The sequence below is a fragment of the Necator americanus genome, chromosome IV, assembly GCF_031761385.1.
Source record: "Necator americanus strain Aroian chromosome IV, whole genome shotgun sequence".
Taxonomy (NCBI): Eukaryota; Metazoa; Nematoda; class Chromadorea; order Rhabditida; family Ancylostomatidae; genus Necator; species Necator americanus.
The window spans coordinates 21,352,208-21,371,507 of NC_087374.1; the positions used below are offsets into that span (position 1 = coordinate 21,352,208).

A 19,300-nucleotide genomic window follows, 5' to 3' on the forward strand; every position below is an offset into this window, starting at 1 on the left:
TAGTGCTGTAATACCTGAAATTGGAGCGCCAAAACGTTATGGAGCACAACATGCGCAAAGACGTCCATAGAACACGTTAACCATTCTCGTCGTTAAACATTTTTATTTGCATAGTGTTTGCCGCTAACTTCCTGACGTTTCGTGATTTCACTCAGATTACTGATTACCACTTGGCTGGAGCTCGCATCGAAGTCGAATGAGGAATTCGGCGAATGGCTCGCTGATGGTGGATTGCTGTGGAAGGAGCGAATTTGTCCCAATTGTGGAAGTCCTGTTAAAGTAGCGAAGCAGGCGAATGTGCACAGCCTTTATAAAGGCTAACCCAACCGGCCTCTTTAGGGCCACCAACTTGCGAATACAAATCGAAAATGTGTGAATAAAAGTTATTGCATGCATACCTAGTGATTGTGGATTGCCATGAAATTCATTTTCAGTTTCTTCTTTGGAGATAACCCATGATATGACTTAGTTGTTTATTTATCGTAAAATTGTTTGTAGTGAAACGTAGTTGGGGGTGGCCACTCTGTGGCGCCCTCATTCCTAGAAATAAATAACTAAATAAGTCGGGACCCTAACACCCAAGCATTAGTCTTAAAGGATCTATGATATGTAAGCTGAATATACTAAGAGAAGAAAGTAAGACAGATCGTCTAGAAGTAAGGGTGCCACTGAGTGGCCCCACAAATACATTTTCGCCCTTGTTTGGAACATTTGGTGAAGTTAAAACAGTATTAGTCCCAGCTCTGTCTTCCTTTTTACTTAATAGCTTCAACCTACATGTTGTGAATCTTCTAAGACTGATGCTTAGATTTTAAGGCCTCGACTGACTCAACTATTAAGTTGGGCTTCATGACGTTTTTGGCGCTTTGAGTGCAGGTGTTGCTGTACTGGCACAGTGGAAGTGCTCGCCACGAATGACACCAAATACAGTAGGAAAGCAGTTCGATTTGGGTGTGTCAGAGTGGTCCCCCCCCCAACTACATTTTATCCGAAGTAACATACGATGTTGTGTGCAAGACGTCAAATGAACGTTAGTAGGTATAGAATACACAACTATGCGCACAAATGAGGAAGTACTTCTAGAAACAGCAGCTTAGTGAACTTGTGCTAGGTAACAGTACACAACAGGAATGGGCCTGACCTCTCCACTCGCTATTTAGGTTCCAAATACTTGCATTAAAATGAATAAATTGGCAACACGGTTTTATTTAAGGCTCCCAATCTCGCCAATCCAGCATGTTGCTACGTGACCGCCCGTGCAGCCGTTTAACTAGATTTAGATGAGACTGAAGCAGTGGACTTGGTCCAAAAGACGGTTGGACCGCGCCGCAGCAGCGCTTGGGAGATTACTTGTGGTGTAAAGGTTGTTATGAGGCAGAACTATTTACAGAAAGTTATCAACTTTATCGCTGTGGCTTCACGAAAGTGATGTTTATTTTGGTTTGTACGACAATACTGAGGAGGGCGTCAACCGCCCTCAACTACTCACAAACTCACCATGCCTCCAGTAGGGTATCCCAAATGTTACGAACTGAAGCCGTCATAGTCTTCTATATCTGTTTACAGAAAAAGAAAAAAGCGAAAAAGAAGAAGATCGAGAGGGAAAAGATGAAAGAGGGCGACACTGTGCAAAGTGAAAAGTTCACGTATGTTTTGCTAGTTGTCAAGTCCGCGAGAGGAGAGGGCCATGGGCACAATGGACGAAAAATATAAAAGAATGCGCGTTCTAAGAGTAGATGTGGGCTAACTCGGGCAAGTCCTGCTACAAAAATTCTAATCCAGACTTTCCTGTGGGCTGATAATGCGCCAGTTTTCACATTTGTGAGTGATTCAAAGGATAATCCGTGAATATCTGAACCGCCATAAAAGCAGGCATTGAAATTCTTGACCGCGACACGTTGCCGCAACGCACTTTCTCTGTCTTTTTCACTCATACGCACACACTCCTTCGGTCCATCCAATCCCTATCATAGGCGCATCACAGTAGCCTCATCACAGACAAGCCTTACATTTTCCGGTTCCGATGTTAATGTAAAGGCATCGTTAAGGATGTGCAAAAACCCATTCAGAAGAACGTACTGCGGAATAGCTTTGAGAAGTGATTACAATAACCTGGTGGAGTTTGGATCAACGTCGTTAAGATGCGCCTTTGTACGGTTGCGGGATCGCGGGATCAAACTTTGCTCATGCACCAGCGGAAACCGTTCAAGAGTGCAACAAAGATGCATTTTATTATGAAGTTAATGCATAAATGCATTGATATCCAAGACACCAAACCAATAGGCAGTAACTGTTGGAATTGATGCGGATGTAAAGACGGAACTTGAACAGCAATCCGATGTGCTTGGAAAATTGTATCATCCTATGAAGCAAACATTGGATTACAGAATTCGTCTGATAGACCTTTGCGAGCAGTCGAACCTCATCATTGCATCCACATTTATGAGGAGTAATCGACGCCATAATTTTACGTGACAAGGAACACCCCAACAACCGCCAGAAGAGAGTGAAAGCGGAGGATGCCGAATCTTAAGCTTCAGCTCGATTCTGACAAAGAACATTCTTTTCTCTGACATCCGAAGATCTAGAGCTGTCTGGGACGTCGCGTCCAATTTCGACCGTCACCCAGTTCTTCCCGGTTAATTGTGCGATTCCAAAAAAGGAGTAGTGGAGTTCAACATAAACCGAAGTGCGATTTGGAGATCTGAATGACGACGAATGCAGAAAGAGGTTTCGCAACGAGTGTCGATCAATATTGGATTACGGAAGGGATGAGAAAGTGGATGACGCTGATACTTTCACTAAATGCATTCAGGACTCTGCAAAGATAACGCTCCCGTTCCAAGCACTGAGGAAGAAGGAGCACTTGCATCTGCGGAGACAAAATCCACGTACAGATCTTTATGTGTAGTCCGCACTCTTGGTGACATCAGCCAGCTAAAGCCTCTGACAAGGAGGTTGCGTCGTCAACTGAACCGTGATCTTAAGAACGAATGTCAGAATGAGAATGAATTCAAGAGCGAAAAAGTTTCAAAACGCGAAGGAGGACAAGAACCCGAGAAAAGCCTATACTCTGCTGAGGCAATATAGCGGCAAGGTGAAGAGGTATTCGCCTATCCTAAAGATTTTGGGAAGATTTTGGGACGCTTGGTGTTGAGAGGCAGTTCTGTGGAGACTTAAAGTCTGGCCGATCATGAAATAGCGGCAGAGGGATTGATCCTATACGAACCCTAGCTGAAGACTGAGGAGGATGGGCTCGGATATGTGTAAGAACGACGGCAAAGATGCGGATAGCCGCGTTAAGCTGTATCACCTGCTCACCGACTAAGTCAAGTAAGTCACTAAGGTTGAACGGGCTTACGTAAATATACGAAACTGGAATCTACAGCGTAAACGAAAAAGGGGACAAAACGATGTGAAGCAAGGTACGATGCGTAAGCGGCTGCGCCATGCTTCATGTCCCAACTATTACTTATATACATGTATATGTATATATGATGTAGATTCGTCGCTATTAGCTTTTCTATTAACGACAAATGGATTGATTCTCTGCAAGCTCTCGCAGAATATCGAGAAGGTTGGACAGAGCTAAGGACGGTACGCCTCGGCGAAGATGCGGGAATCGCGTCAGGCGATGAAACCAGCCCGCCGATTAACAAGTCAAATCAATGTAGATTAGGAGAATTTTCTAAAATCGAGTGCTGCGGTCATGATATGCTCAACCACAGGGTACTATCAGTACTTTCTGCTTTATCTTCTTTTCAATAACTCGAAACATTAAACGTATTATTTCTCACGGGTTGAAAATGGTTGAAAAAATGGCACAAACCAGGATCGCGCGTATGCGAAGTACGCAACTACAGCCACTGATCCAAGTATGACATCTGGTCCAAAGAGTGAAAAAAAAATCACAACAATCTGAAAAGTATCATAATTACGGATGAATTTCTGGAAAAAAAAAGCGGAAAATGTAGTTGGGGGACACTCAGTGACGCCCGTACTTTTCGACTCTCTAACTTACTTTTTTCTCCTAGTAACTTTAGCTTACATGTCATAGATCCTCTAAGATTAATGCCAAGGTCTTGGGCCCTGATTGATTTAATTATTTACTACGACAAATAAGGGCGCCACCCCTCTCAGACTACATTTTACCGCATTTTCCGCAGTAAGTTCTTCCGAATTTCGTCAAATCGCAGAAGGGGTGGGACGCGCCGGTTGCGGATTGCAAGAGAAGCGGTCGTAAGGAATAGTTCCGGAGGGCGTCCGTTTACACTGATACAGGGAGGGATGAACGGAATCACCTTTTTCCCCACAATCTACGACCCCATATAGGCATTACCCTCCTGAAACCTGTACAACCCCAGATTCGTGGGGTTATGCCTTTAATCTCTTTCTAGATGGCGAGTAATTAAACTGCTTGGTTCTGGTGGTTTTGGCGATGTGTATAAGGTAGTGAAACATAACCATCCGGACAAAACGGTTAGTCAAAAATACTCAGACTACGGTGTGTGCCATGAACATCTCACATCTTCCAGGAATCCGCAATGAAAACAGAAATGGTGATCGGTAATCGGATGATGCTAAGATTAAAAATTGAAGTAATGGTGTTGATGAAATGCCATGAACAGGCGGATCCAGAAAAAAAGGCGCACTTTGTCGATTTCGTGGATCGTGGTAAAACGGCAAAGTTTAAGGTAAAATCTACATAATCATGCGTACTCACGTTTGTTTGAGCGATAGCGCGTATCCGACTAGAGTATAGCAGAAGACAAATAAAGGGAGAGAGAACTTCCCAGCTGATGAGAAGTATTGGCGAGTTGCTATGCGTCGCGGTCGCCCGGATGAACATAGTTACCAGCGTCTGCAAGAGCACTTCCTTTTCCTGTAGCATTTAATGAGCACAAATTGTAGTTTCTCGTGATGGGCTTAGTTGGACCATCATTGGAGGATATTCGAAAGAAAGAGCTGGTCAGAAATTTCTCTAAATCCACAGCAATGCAATGTTGCATACAGACGATGATAGCTGTAAGAGATCTTCATGGAATAGGGTATTTACACAGGTATTTTACAGCATTCATAAGGGTGCATGAAAACAGAACATTTCGTTGGATTAAGGGATATAAAACCGCAAAATTACGCCATAGGAATAGGACCAAAAGAAACTACCATCTACATGTTAGATTTTGGTATCGCTAGGAAATATACAGAGGCAGACAACAAGACGATAAAGTAAGTGGAAGACGAAAACACTTTTGCACTCAAAACTCATACAACTTTCAGGGTACCACGAATAAAAGTACACTTCTTGGGGACGTTAAGATTCGCATCACGAGCGTGTCATAAACAGCTTGAACAAGGCTGCAAGGATGACTTGGAGTGTTGGTTATACATGGTAGGATTCATAAATGAGCACAATTGAGTATTCCCTTGAGCTGACGTTGAAACAGAGAGTATGCAGCCAGCACCTCCTGATGCCCAAGTGCCCTACCCATTTTCATTTTCTTTTTAATCGTTGACATATTCTAGTAATTCACGACACTTTGATCTAAAAGATGGGTAAATTGTAATAATTCGTCTTTTCATTATCATTTTCGGAAGTTCTTTTGTCCCTTTAACATGCATACAATCACTCAGTTTCCTCACCATAAAACCCCTTCGAAAGAAGCAGATCTAATTCTTGTCGTTTTTAATACTTAAAACCAATTTTCTTTGCAAAATCTGCAACCAGAGCTCGGCGGCGCCCATCGCTTCAGTATATCTGAACGTGACCTCGAGATGGTTACCACGCGTCTGCGAATGAATACAAATTCTGGGGGGACTTCCACTGAATTGTTATTGATTGTACTATGTGCACAATTCATTATAACTATGGGACAATTTTGATGATATTTTCATTTGCAGTGCTTCGATCTATTCGATGATGATAAAGGCTTGCCATGGAAGAGATGTGAACGACAACAAGTGCTCCAAATGAAAGAGCAATTTTTTAAATTAGAATGCTAGTTTTTTATATATATAGTTTTTTTTATTTATATTATGTTACTCAAGAACTCTACAAATATCCAATGTTGGATGCTTTTAGTCAGTTCCTGTTTTCGAATAGTACCAGAGGATTTTAAACGACTTGTAGAGTACATTAACGGTTTGAAGTATGCAGAATTACCCGATTATGTGTTAGTATTTGATCTTATATAGCTACGGGGTTGAGGAATAATTCGTGGCCGTCTTTTTTTTTTCAAACTTGACAGTGCGCATGTAAACAAAAAGCATATAATTCGATAGAGAGTTCCCATAAAATTGTCCCATTCCGATTTCTGGTTTTTTTTTTGAGATTGTTAAAACGCATGTCAAGCGGAATAAATGCAGCATTTCGACAACTTCAGTTTTTTGCACTCAATCGAGGTGTTGAAAACGCTAAAGCTCTGTGTGGTAAGCACCGGATGGAACAGGAAAAACATAAATTCGATTTAAAAAAAAATACGAAGCAGGAAAATTTTTAAAAAAACGGCGAAAAACAATATGCATAAAGGGATTAAGCACTGGTATTAATCACTCCGCTTGAAAAGTGCCACCACGTTCACCTCAATTCAGAGTCATTTGAGGTTTACGAACGCGTGTCTAACCTACAAAATGACTTGCAGGGTAAACCGTTATATCAAGACAGTATTTTTCTTCTCCAAGACATATCTGGTACCAACTTCTCAATCCAGGAAGGATGAAAGGTTTTGGTAGATCTAGGGGGGATCCGAACCATTGACTGTGCAGTCGTTGCGTAACCTTTCACCAACTGTGTTATATCTGCCTCATTAAATTAGTTGATATCCTCCATGAAACAATGTAGGGCATCAACTAATTTAATGAGGCTCAGTCCATACACAGCACTCAGCTCTCAGCTTCGAGAACTGCAACCCTATTAAATGCAAAACAAAGAAACAAAAGAAAGGTATTCCATATGGCACTTGTGCTCCAATTGACACCTCATTTTAATGATCAAGAATCAATAAAAATAAAGATCAAGTTAAAAGATTGCAACATTATTGTGGAGCGAGAAATTCTCTATCAAGGTGTATAACATTTTACCAATACCTTCTATTTCTGTGCGAATTTTAAAGTTCGAAAATAATGGGCAATAAGTATTCCTCAACCTAAAAGATTTAGAATTAGTCACGGATGTGGAGTTGAGGAACTGCTTTCAATAATCCTAAAAAATTGTTCTATTTTTCAGATACTTACGGAACTCCTTAGCTGCCATATCGAAGGAAGAAAGAGTGAATTTCTCAAAACCTTTGGACTGGACAGGTATAACAACTAAGAAAAAAGACAAAGCTAAAGAAGAGGTTTGTTTAATCCGTAGGATCATAGTTTACACAGAAACCCACATATCGACGAAAACGACTTAGACTTTGATGGTTTTTCTCTCTTTGCAGAGTGGTGCCACTGACAGCGATATCAAACAACAAGAGACGGGCTCTGGTGAACATGATGAGGTGGAGAAATCAAAAAGGTACTGTAGGTGCATCCAGAACCATTTCCCTAAAATTTTCATTTCTTTTTCTTTTTATCTCGTTTGGTTTTTGACCATAAGCCAATCTCAAAATTCCTCCACGATACCCCTCCCTTTTTATGATCGGAGAAGTAACTCAATTTCTTTAGCCGCTCAAAAAGTAAACGTAAAAAACACTAGAGAAGTATGAACGAATTTTACAAGAGTAAGTGCTTTTTAAGCAATTCGGTAAGTTCTTTAGTGATTACAATAATTAGCTGATGACGACGGAGCAAAAAGCATACCTTTTCTGACCAATAGGCGCTATTGGCCGGTTTTGTTTTATTTAGGGAATTATCCGAATAATTAACTTATTTTTCTTTTCAGGACCACTTTTCCGTGTATTCTTTGTCATTTAATCGTCAAGTGTATGCGATAATGATGAAATCTCGTCAAGCTCACTTGAATAAAGATAATTTCTTATTGAACTGCAGTTGATGTGGGAATACCAGTTGTTATTTTTACCTCGATCAACAAGAGGATCTTGGATTGTTGTAATGCCTTCGGGTGAGGGAATTGGAGACTCTCAAAGGTAGCTTATTTGAAGAGAGCGCATCACGATTTTGGCGTAGCGCATAACCCACAGCGAAAGCGTAGAGTTCCGGTAGTAGATTACGGAAACGAGCATACTTATGCTCATCTTTTCCTAATCGTCGTGAAAAAACGGCTTGCCACTCTTGTGTCGCATATAAGCGCGAAGATCATCAGCCCACTCAAGTGAGACAAATGGATGTTTGGTGGGACCGGAACGTGTGCATAGAGGCGCTTTCTAACGCACCTCGTAGGAATTAAAGCGGTTCCCACGACGTTTTTACGTTTAAAGGCATCACCCCACGAATCTGAGGTGGTAAGCCTTTTACGTTAGAACCGTGGTCGTATCCTGCATAATCGAGGAGTTTCTCATGTATCTTCCGTATATTTCACAATTCTTTCGAAAGTATGGAAATTTGTTTAGGTTTCTGTTTTCGAGACAGTTGTGTTGGAGTTGATGTGTACGCGTCCCTCATACATCGCAACCTAATTAATCGTCTATTGCCTCTTCCGATACGTAATGATCCTGAGAAAACCGATAAACCCTCTACAATGACGAAGGTTTTGCAGGCAGCATACCACGAAAGTAAAGGATGTTGGAATCTTTATATACTAAATATTTATATACATACTCAATTTACCTAAATTTTCCAGAAAAGAGGTGGAAACGACCTTGTCACACTGATGCCCATACGAGGCACCTAATAACGTGCCACCTCTGTGAGCGCGGGCTTATGCGTCGTCTGCCTAGGGTGCCTCGTATTAAAATCCGGTTGGTAAGATCATTTCTGAGGCCGTTTTTCGGGCTAATCATGGAGAACTGAGTGTGATCGCGCTCTCATCTTTAAACAACACTTCTAACCCTATCTATTCGTAGGAAATTCCAACACCTTCAATTTCGCACCATGCTGCCTTCAAATCCACCATCGTGACCATCGCCACTATGAACAAAACGGGGAAAGCAATAATCCAAAAACTATTTTAGGGCCATTCGGTGGGCTTTTTGATCGAGGAAAAACGAAGCAGATGAGTAATTTCGAAAACGAAGTTGCAGCGCTGCGGGTGAGACCGGTTCAACTGCATTAACAGCTACTAAATCTGCGCGGCATCTTGCATGCTGCGGTCCTTTGCTAGCACAAGTTCAACTGGATATACATGACTGACGGCTCCAAAAGTACTCACGTGCCTCCTGAAGGAGCAATAGCCAGCTGTTGCAAAGTTCGAATATCCCTCTTGTAGCTGACTCAATCTTGAAACGTATAGAATTTCTTCGTTCTTCTGATTCTTGCAGATGTACAGAGATAGAAGTGTAAGCGTCATGGCAAGATAGTTCCACTCCGAAGATCCTTGGACCATAAAGAATTCGTAGCATCTTCTGTTAAAAAAGAAGAACAATGAGGCAAAAAAGGAACATCTTGTGATCTTTTTCCCAGATCGGATCCAAAGAAGTGATGTTGCTTTCCCCCTCAGGTGGGGACTTCTTCATAGACGATGATTCCTGGAGGCCTAGCCCCGGAGTACTGAATTCACTTCAAAAAAAACATTAGCTAGTCGATCCATGCCACCACTAGCCCAGATGCACAACGAAGAGCTAGATTCAGCTCGCTACTCAGAGTTAGACTAACCTCACCTTGCTTCTCCGCCGATGATTTCGCAACAGATGTTGAACTCCTGAAGGACCGAATCTTTATAGGTAAGTGCTATAAAAAGGTGCTAAATAAAGTAATACGAGAAAGAAAGAATTACATAAGACAACATAACATATTTATAACAAACACAACATATTCGTATTCGAAAACGTCAGTTGTTTATGCTTCAATGCCAGATGTAACGTTTGAGCTCAAACACAAAGCCCCTTGTTCCCAGCACAACAGCACTGGTGACATCTATACGTGTAATTTTCAGTTCTTTTGCTTACCGTCATGTCACTTGTGCATCGACTTAACATCACATTGTTTGCTTCTGTCTTATTTGATGAAACAACTTGCAAATACTGCTGTCACAATTCGATTCTTGCACTGATGGCACTCGTAGAAGCTACTCTGTCAGGAGAAAACAATAGGAAAAAAAGGTTTAAGGAAAGCAAAAAGAGAATAAATGACACCTTCGGGAATCTTCTTCCACGAATAGGCTGGGATACTGCAACGAAGCTTGAATACCGTGTCCAAAAAGTTCGGCAACGGAAAATCTTCGTTGGTTCGTCTAGCATCTAAAAAATCAAACATATCAGTTAGCACCACCTCACCTTGATTGGATACTTACCTTGCGAGGAAAGAATACCATCCTCAAACTTTTTGTATGTGCGAAAAAAGAAACAACTGCCGTGCCAAAGTGTTTATTATATGGCTATTTGAAAGAATGGAGACTAAACGAAGCATACGAAGAGAGGGTCCTGGCACGAAGTTGATGCATTTGAGGTGCACCACTCTGGGTCCACTTCTAGGTTATTGGATCCTTCCAGACTCTAAGGTATATGCTACTCGGCAAGAAACATCAACGAAACACCTAAATGGAATATGTTTGTGTTAAGACCCATAAAAGAAAGCAACCTTCGCTGGCGAGTTCGCATCGACAGTGCAAGGTGATTTTATTTTCCTGTAAATGTTGTAAAGAGGAATCACACCGAAACCTGGGACAACCTTAAGAGATTTCACGGGGGTTTCGAAAGTTACGGCCTGATCACTCCAACACTACCTATACCAATTCTCCTAGTTTCATAATGTGGACAACGTCCTACGCAACAAAGTAAGAGGATAATGTAGTTGGGAAGCAGGTACTTGACCGCACGCTTATTTCGTGAAGCTCTATCTTCCATTTTCTTTCACTAACTTTAGCTTACATGTCATAGAGCCTCTAAGAATGATGCTTAGGTCACTTCCAGAAACAAAACGGGGTAAAATGTAGTAGGATGGGGGTACTCAGTGGCGCCCTTATTTCTAGGTCAAGGGGGTCAAGCGTGTGATGGGATTTTCCCATCGGAGATCGTAAAGGGAGGGGGTAGCAAGGGAGTGTGCGTTGGCCAGTTGTGGCAAAATGGCATTTTCCCATCCCTGCCCCATCAAAATTTTGAAAAAACGGCGAGGACCTGGAGAATCTTTGGTGCAGCATCTGATATTGAAAATCCTCGGCCACAAAATACTGGAAGATGTCTTGATTCGCTTTAAACCATTTCGAGTTATCGAATTTTATTCAAAATTAGTCGCTTTTCAACGCGTGAGCGAAAATTGGGTTTTTGGCGATTTTTTTCCATTCTAAGAAATGTGACGGCGTTCCAAAAAATCACCCATATATTCGAATGGAAAGTTTAAGAAAATCCCTATGTGTAGAACTTCTCCTTTCCGGACAGTCTGGTTCTCTCAAAATTTAGATGGGACAAATCCAAAAAAAAAAGTCGGAAAATTCCAAACCTCGTCCCATCAAAATTCCAAAAAGACTAGGAGGTAAAAAAATACAGCAAAATGGTTTTTTTTCAGAACAAACCTTCTTCTCTTAAAAACCACTTTAACTTTTTCTTTTGGTCCTCTTATGACGAAGTTATTCGCGATCTCCCAAACCTAACAGTGTGCACGAAATTTGTGCTTTTTTGGTTATTGAATTTTGTTAAATTTGCTTTTAAACTATTGTAAACTGCGTAAAATTTTTAAACTAAAACTCGTAAGACTTCTTCATTTTTTAGAAGTTGTTCCAAAGCCCCATCTTTTTTTTTTTTTTGCAAAAATTTGCCTCAGCCGGGAGTCGGATCTGAGGGGACACACTGTCACATTGCAGCGACAAAAAAAGTTGATTCTTTTTTCATTTTTTTCTTCGTCCCACTGTGATTCGACCTATGCACCCTACTATGCTATTTTTTGGTCGTATTATGTGCTTTGCTCAGAATTTGAAGATAATTAGTAGATTTTAGAGTAGAAATAGAATAGAATAAAAATGAAAATATTTCAATACCAGTACTTCGACAGCATTTCAACAAATTTGCGTCTTCTAGTAAATGGTACTTCTTCGCTTCTGCCAGCTACGGATTCTCATATTTGCCATTTGCTCCTCGGCTAATTCTCGACTTTTCGAAACACATGAAACCCCCCAACACATTGAATTAGCAACAATCAAGAACTTCGCAGGAACGTTGGAGAAGGAGAAGGGTGGGGAGTCGTATTCGAGAGGGTCGTGTCCCATCACGACGCCTGACCCTGCTCCGAAAGGAGTTTGAAAACAGTCAAAATATCTGTCGTCCGCCATCTCTGCATGGTGTGTGTCATTGCGGACTAATACCAACCGATACGGCATGTGTCCTCTGAACCTAGAGAACATTTGTACGGTCTGTGTCTTCTTTACTTGACCTCACTTCTAGCTTCGAACCACCTGAAATCTTCAAATAACCTCTCTGGATCGTCCCCGTAATTTATAGCGTTCCTCGACTTCAGCGACCAGTTTTCAAAGCGTATGAATAACCGGTCTTTTCGAGACGAGGAAAATTTCTCTGGAAATCCTTGTTATCCTGTTTTGGATCTGTATTTGAGTGATCCTTCTCCGCATTTGAATATCACGATAGTTGTCAGCAAATTTCAGGTTTACATTCAGGTACAACCTGAAGAGTCTGGTTTAAACATATTCCCTTTTCCACGTCATTGGCTACGTTAAAGTATCACTTGGAAACGATTCGTGGCTACTGCCCACTATTCTTTGAAATGAAATTACGAACTTTCCCATTCTATAAGAGGAAATGTTTATTGGTGTTTTGCTGTTTTTTTCCCTCGCATCCTTCCTAGCTTGAGTGTTTCTTTTGTTGTTTTTCTTTCAATTTTCGTATGCGAGAGCTTTTCCCGTCCTTTTCATTACATGAGATCTCTTCTTATTCCGTACGCTCATTGGTGCACTTTGATACGCTAGGTTTGGCCCTTACTATCGTCCATAGAGCACAGAAACTGTTTTCGATAGGGCGCAGAAATCGTTAGACCGTTTCACTTGCATAATGACTGCTGCTGCTAACTTGCTGACTCTTCGCGACTTCACTTTGGTTTCTACGTGGGCGGAGCTTGCATCGAAGACCAAGGAGGGATCTGACGAATGGCTCGCAGATCAGCAGAGAAGGGTGCTTGAACAATGCATACAACCAGAAAAATAAGGCGAATACGAGTAGGATCTCAAAAACAAATATAACCAAGCTCTAAGCTTCCCAAGTTTCTAAGTTTCAAGCTATCTCTTGAATTTTAAACACCACTCCATGCTCACGTTCCCCATCTATGGGGATTGCAACGGTCATCATCGCATTCTGGAGTTCTTAGATCTTTGGTCAATCTGCCTAGGCTCAGCTGGGGAATGTAGATGGGTGGGGATGCTGCGTGGGCAACGGAAAGGTCCGCTGTCGCCGCCGACAGCAGCGCAGCGCAGTTAAAGACGCACGAAACTCCCAAGACTGCTCGCAGAGTATTTTCTTCTTTCTTCCGTACTCATTAGCCGTACATTTCTTACAATTTCATTCAAAAAATCGAAATTGCTTACTGTTCATTTTTCAATCAAATTTTCATGGTTTCTGGAAGCTTTAATATTTTCCTTCCCAAATAGCAAAATTATAACTACACAGTTCACTTGCGAATATCATAGTTTTCTCCCTAGTTTTTTTTTCGGAGAAATTCCCTAGAGGCTCGTCCTAATAATTAATTAATCAACCTGACCTTACCAACGTCGCTGATGAAATGATAGTCCTGGTGGGTTATGGGGGGCGTTTGGAGTACTCTACGTTCTCCACGTGTCCTCAGTTTTCGCCGGATTCGTTATCTGAGGTGTTATTGAAACAGATGGAAAGCTTAATTACTTCACGTTTACTTATTTGATCATTCACATACGAAAAACTGCGAGCAAAAGCAGGAAATCAATATTTTTCGAGGTCTGTACTCAAGTACTTATTTTTCTTTTTGGAATAATTTGAGCCGTATTGACAAAACCTCCCTAATAGTTTGTTATCACGCAGTTCCTTTTTGAAGAAAAGTGCAAATTCTTCTTTCCTGCGCTTTCCTTTCATTTTCCGCATTCGTCTCCACTCTCGACCTCGTGATCACATCCCATTTCTTCTCACTTATACATCTGATACATCTGCACGCGCAATTCATTCAAGCCTACTCAATCAAATGAATCTTTGAGCTCCCACAGTAAGCTGATGCTCATTAGAATCTTATTTAGTCATTCATAATCACTGTGTCATGCATCGCATTACATTATATTAATGACTATCACGTTATGTCAAACTATATTAATAGTTACTGTTGTATATTATACTAATAACAAATAAGTGCTAATAATTGCTCCGTCTGATAAATTTCTACCAAAAATTTACTGAGCAGTATCATCTAGAGCACAAATGGTCTGGATCTATTTGCGTTAACCTGTTTGTTACTGTGAGACTGTTTCACTGTGACTATATATCTACGTACTGTGTCTTCAATCGACCGATCCACATGTCAGGGCTAGTTAAAGTTCATCCACAAAAATTTAGCACACTCATAATCATGTCCTTTGTTATTTAAGCATTAGTAATTAAACAGATGTCATCGATTCTTTATCATGTCATATTTGAATTCCATTGGAGTCATCTCATCCAAAGATTACTGCGGTTCTACCGCAAGCGGAACAAATAATAAATCATAAGTCGTTGTTTGTTCGCCAATTGCTGTACGACCATCCTAGGTGTACCAGTTCCCTCAGGTTCTTTACCATTGGAATTACCATATAGAATTCGATGTATTTCTATGGTGAATTATATCTAACATATAAGATTATAAATTATATCTAATTAGTTATATCTAAAACGTCGTAGCGGATACAGCATTTAGCTCATGAGTTCACTACTAATTATATTTCTAAAGAAATCGTTCTATTGTCAGACTATAATCTCCTTTCTTTCCCTTTAATACTTAGACATTATTAAATAAGTTTTTGATAACAAAATAGTCGCTAAGAAGATATTTGGAGAAAAGCATCAGATAATGATTTTTCCTTTTTTTTCTTGAGCAATGTGTGGCATGTATTTCTCATTGCCTTCATTGTGATTCTTTATGTGACGTTTCCGTAGAATTTTCTGCAGACTAAGGATTGATTTTGAACCAATCCTATTCGTTTTCAGGATGCTCAGCTCCCCTTTACGTATATTTCGATGTTATATATGTGTTGAAAATCGCATAAAGGCACCTCTAACAGATCTTAGCCTCTTAGTCGAGCATCTAGCTATGCATTTTGGTAGGTGTTGTGGGTTTTCATCCTGGCTACAGTTTGGGCTGTAAAATGTGTCACTCTACTACAGAATTTCATCTTTTCGAGTGTGGTGGATGCAATCAAAAATTCGCGACACCATTCCTCGCTAATTTTCATATCAAAGAAGGGAGATGTAAGAGAGAGGAGGGTGAACTGTGTGATGATGGTGGAGCGGTGAGAAATTACTGGATATAGTCACTGAGTGAGATTAACAAGATTTGAAAGGTTTAATTCGAGTGATTTTAGCCGCTCAAAGCTGTCGCTCTTGATTCTGTGGAATTCGAAAGTTTCTGTCATCTCCAAAATGCAATCACAAAATGTACGGAATTAATGCTCTATGAACGTAAGCATACAGTACTTGGTTTTTTTAGGTCAATTCTCCTCAGTAATATTTTTTCAGTAAACTACGGAGAGGATGATCTAATGAATGCTTTGAATTCTAATAAACAGGTGTGTTTATTTTTGTTCCGATTTGAGAAATGAATAGAATTATCTTCTTCCAGAATCCTAAATGTCCAAATTCACCTGAGCTCATAATCAGAGAAGAGCGTCAGATCCAAACTTCACCTCCTTTGGATTCAGCTCCAACAAAAAGAGTCCCTTCAGCTACGAGGTCATCTGCTACTGCTACACCTCAAACTAATCCGGCATTTGATCCTTCTGCTCTTGGATCTAGTGTTCGAGAAAGATCGCCCTCGGATATTTCGCTGGCGACCAATTCCACTACTGAGCTAGGAGCGAAAGAGGGGGAACTAGCGGAGGGTTGCTCATTTATTTCTGACGATGAGGAGGAGGGCGAGGTTTGTTTCGATTTTTTTCTTGAAAAAAAATGTTAGCAGTTGTAGAGGTTGCTGAGATCGTTTGTACTTACTCGCATCTTTTCACTTCAACCACGCTTGCTAGTGCAAAGACGTTTCTTAAGTTTTTTTCGACAGTCAGCTGAAGTGAGATTTGATTTCAGGTCATCATCAGTCGGTTCATATTTGTTTCGAGAATTCTCATGTGTTTTAGTTTTTCAAAATCTGATCAGAAATGGCTGAAAATGCCCCACAATGCCGCACTTTAGAGGCTTTTCAGGCGCTGAAACAGCTGCAAGTGAGCATTGAGGTTGATGACGGTCTATCTATGGTCAGCAATAGCCCGTCAATCACCGTTGCTCCTGCGAGTCCACCGCACAGCCCGCCAAGCACAGGTGCAAGTTCAATACCATCCTTGTTGAGCTTGAAGTTTGACGGGTATGTTGGTTTTTTCTCATTGATAGTTAGAGTTAGAGAGCGGATCTTCCGTAAAACAACACACCTTTAAATATTCCATAGCATTTTCTCCGCTTTAGTATGTTTGGCTACGACTTGCCTCCTCGTCGCGATATACGTCAGCCTGTCGTGATGCCCCAACGACCACCAGCTCCAGCTCCGACTGACTACATCGAAGCAGACTCCTCTTCAACCGCACAACAGTCTTTCTTCTTCCAAACTCTGCCGCCACAACTAAAACAGCACAATCTGAACTCGCTCAACGATGCTGTGTATCCAGTGTTGGTACCAGTGTATTCAGATGGTGTTCAGGTCTTTCCAGGACAACCCCAGTTGGTACATCCACAGACGGTTCCTGGCCATTCAAGCCAAATGCCACCTATCCAGAGTGAAGCGATATCACCACACCAGACAGTTGCGTGCTATACTATATCGCCTACGGTAGGAGAAGTATCATCGTCAACGAACTCTGTTCCGATTCATGATGACAGGAGGTTTTCGGAGAACTTGCCGGTGTTTCCGCCATATGTAGAACATAATCTGGCCCTGTTAAGGGTGGAATCGGTAAGTTAAGGATCAGTGATAGTGACAAAGATTGAAGAGTGAAATTTTCTTGTGAGAATTCCAGCCGGTGCACGGTCATCTACCGCACGATTTTATTGCCGACATTAACAGCACCATTGAAGATCGGCCAGAAAGTGATCTATCGCGGCTTTCTTTCGAGGATGATGGTCAGTTTGTAGAGGGATCAAATACTTAAGTAGAATAATATTTTCATTTATTTCCACCTGTTCTGCTTTGTTTTGTTCCAAGATAATGAATGAGTGGATATTTAAAGCATTTACGTTATTGTAGTTTTTTTTTCTTCAGGGTACCACATCGCCGACGACGCAGTCCACAGTTTGAGCAACAGCGATCACTCAACATATGGTTAGTTTTCCCAGCTCTATGATCTGAGTGCCGTTAAAAAAGACTTTGACAGGAAAAAAAGTTGATCAGCGACCAAATGGCACAGACGAAGAGTGGTTGGGATGCGAAGAACGTGCTGCGTGCCAACGGCTTGGTGGTATCGCGGTTCCAAATATCCAAAAGATTGTCAGAAACCGGGAGAAACAGCGATACAGCTATGGAATCACAGTGGTTCGTTCCTTTGATCCACATTCTGGAACGACAATATCGCCCAGAAGAAGAGATAACGATGGGCGTCGAAGCCGAGCTTCATCAAGAGCTCGATCATCGCAGAAGCGTTCCAGAACAACTGGACCGCGATCGCGACCGTCGCACTCGAGAAGTCCGCCGCGTGCTTCCCATCTGAGAAATCGTTCTCCGTCATCTTCACCTGTTAGGAGATCGACTTCCATGGAGAGAAGTCGTCGTCGTCAACGACCCACAAGGGAAAAATTCGAAATATTTCCACCGTCGATTCTTGATAGAGATATGCCTGGTACTAGTCGTAATTCGGAGCGATCACGACATAGATCCAAAAGTCGACGAAGAACTGAAAGTAATGATGAGAGAGAAGAGCTGGAAGACGAGGAGTGAGTGCCAGGGTTCAAGACCCAGTTTGTCCTTTGTTTATTCCAACTTCAACTATTTCATAACTTTTCCTTTACAACTCAACAACTTTACAAACAGAAATCGTAAAACTTCTATTAAATCCACCTTTATAATCCATAGATTCCACCGCTAATAAATTTACTTGAGACTGTCGCATGGTGATGCTACGTCTTCCAAGTCTTCAGATTGGCATTCTGAAGCATCCTCTGATATAGAAGTACTGGAAGTGGTTCAACATTGGGTAAACAAAGCGCGTCGATCGCCGTGTGCCACAGTGCCGTCCCATTTCGCTGATTGGAAGAAAAAGTAAGAACACTGCCTCCTTAACTTTTTTCATGAAAATTTCAATGGAACAATTAATTACAGGCACGCAAGACTCTCAAAAGTTCAAGCACCGCCTAAACCTCGAAGGCAAAAGTAGTACTAATCAAAGCTCAAGACAGTAAGATTGTATTTTTAAAGAACTTTGTACCCATAATAAGTTCAGTAAGTTTAAGTTCTTTTTCTTCGACTAATATTTGTAATAAGATAACATATTTAACTTACTCTATTTTTGCTCTATTACTAGGTGAATGTCGTTTTCAAAAAGGTATATTGCAAATTATTGTGATAATACATGCTCAGCACTGCTTTAATTTAAGTTTCAGCCTGGAGAAAGTTATTTCATAAAGATTTCTCCGTATATGGAATCCGGTGGATTTTACTATTCGCCAAAAAAGTGGGATTTAATCCCTAGTTAAAGTTCTTAGTTTTTACATATTAGCATCACTTCTGTGTCTTGCAATTGGAAATTACACACAGTTCACCGAATGTTGATATGGGTCAGGAAAATATTACATTTCCTTTCCCGTAACAAATAAGAGGTTAGGCGCTAATGGTGATACAGGTGACCATGAGGGACAGGTTTCGTGAGCAGCAGCAGCCAAATGTTTTTGGATGCTGTTACGCATGAAATAGATATAAAAAAGGCATCAAATCCATAATTTTCTGTATCCAGTCGCCTATAAATCCCGCTCCTCCCAAATCACACATGGTCAAATGTTTATGAATTATTGATACAACAGTATCTACAATCATACTCTGTTTTCGCGAGTGAAAAACTAGGCAACACGAAAAATCACCCTAGCAACGTGATAAGTGCTGCAATTATTAGGCAACAAGAAAACTGCATAAT

At 41.1% G+C, this 19,300-nt stretch overlaps 4 protein-coding genes across 7 annotated transcripts; 2 read left to right on the forward strand and 2 right to left on the reverse strand.

Annotated features, from left to right (window-relative positions):
• Positions 1 to 1,498: 1,498 nt before the first annotated feature.
• On the forward strand, positions 1,499 to 7,684 carry RB195_002195 (uncharacterized protein; the record flags this gene model as incomplete). The annotated part of the gene is made up of 12 exons (XM_064199339.1): positions 1,499 to 1,507; positions 1,567 to 1,646; positions 4,398 to 4,479; positions 4,536 to 4,694; positions 4,912 to 5,060; positions 5,116 to 5,229; positions 5,281 to 5,392; positions 5,902 to 5,998; positions 6,083 to 6,173; positions 7,226 to 7,337; positions 7,428 to 7,504; positions 7,654 to 7,684. 12 exons carry the CDS (start codon positions 1,499 to 1,501, stop codon positions 7,682 to 7,684), a joined length of 1,113 nt encoding a protein of 370 aa, XP_064055220.1.
• A 1,482-nt stretch (positions 7,685 to 9,166) lies between these two features.
• RB195_002196 (uncharacterized protein) lies at positions 9,167 to 10,022 on the reverse strand (the record flags this gene model as incomplete). Its single annotated transcript, XM_064199340.1, has 3 exons — positions 9,167 to 9,449; positions 9,705 to 9,745; positions 9,993 to 10,022. The coding sequence occupies 3 exons, from the start codon at positions 10,020 to 10,022 to the stop codon at positions 9,167 to 9,169; spliced, it is 354 nt and encodes a 117-aa protein (XP_064055221.1).
• A 19-nt stretch (positions 10,023 to 10,041) lies between these two features.
• On the reverse strand, positions 10,042 to 10,357 carry RB195_002197 (uncharacterized protein; the record flags this gene model as incomplete). The annotated part of the gene is made up of 3 exons (XM_064199341.1): positions 10,042 to 10,116; positions 10,179 to 10,283; positions 10,337 to 10,357. 3 exons carry the CDS (start codon positions 10,355 to 10,357, stop codon positions 10,042 to 10,044), a joined length of 201 nt encoding a protein of 66 aa, XP_064055222.1.
• A 4,832-nt stretch (positions 10,358 to 15,189) lies between these two features.
• Positions 15,190 to 18,547, forward strand: RB195_002198 (uncharacterized protein; the record flags this gene model as incomplete). Of its 4 annotated transcripts, XM_064199343.1 has the most annotated exons (14): positions 15,292 to 15,301; positions 15,366 to 15,490; positions 15,563 to 15,659; positions 15,717 to 15,766; positions 15,820 to 16,116; positions 16,394 to 16,551; positions 16,650 to 17,133; positions 17,198 to 17,300; positions 17,440 to 17,499; positions 17,552 to 17,709; positions 17,823 to 17,910; positions 18,048 to 18,107; positions 18,312 to 18,432; positions 18,493 to 18,547. In XM_064199343.1, the coding sequence occupies 14 exons, from the start codon at positions 15,292 to 15,294 to the stop codon at positions 18,545 to 18,547; spliced, it is 1,866 nt and encodes a 621-aa protein (XP_064055223.1). The 4 variants fall into 4 exon arrangements, with proteins under 4 accessions (XP_013300008.2, XP_064055223.1, XP_064055224.1 ...); XM_013444554.2 differs by having other exon boundaries at positions 15,190 to 15,301; positions 17,552 to 18,107; positions 18,274 to 18,432; XM_064199342.1 differs by lacking the exons at positions 18,048 to 18,107; positions 18,312 to 18,432; positions 18,493 to 18,547 and having other exon boundaries at positions 17,823 to 17,915.
• Positions 18,548 to 19,300: the final 753 nt, after the last annotated feature.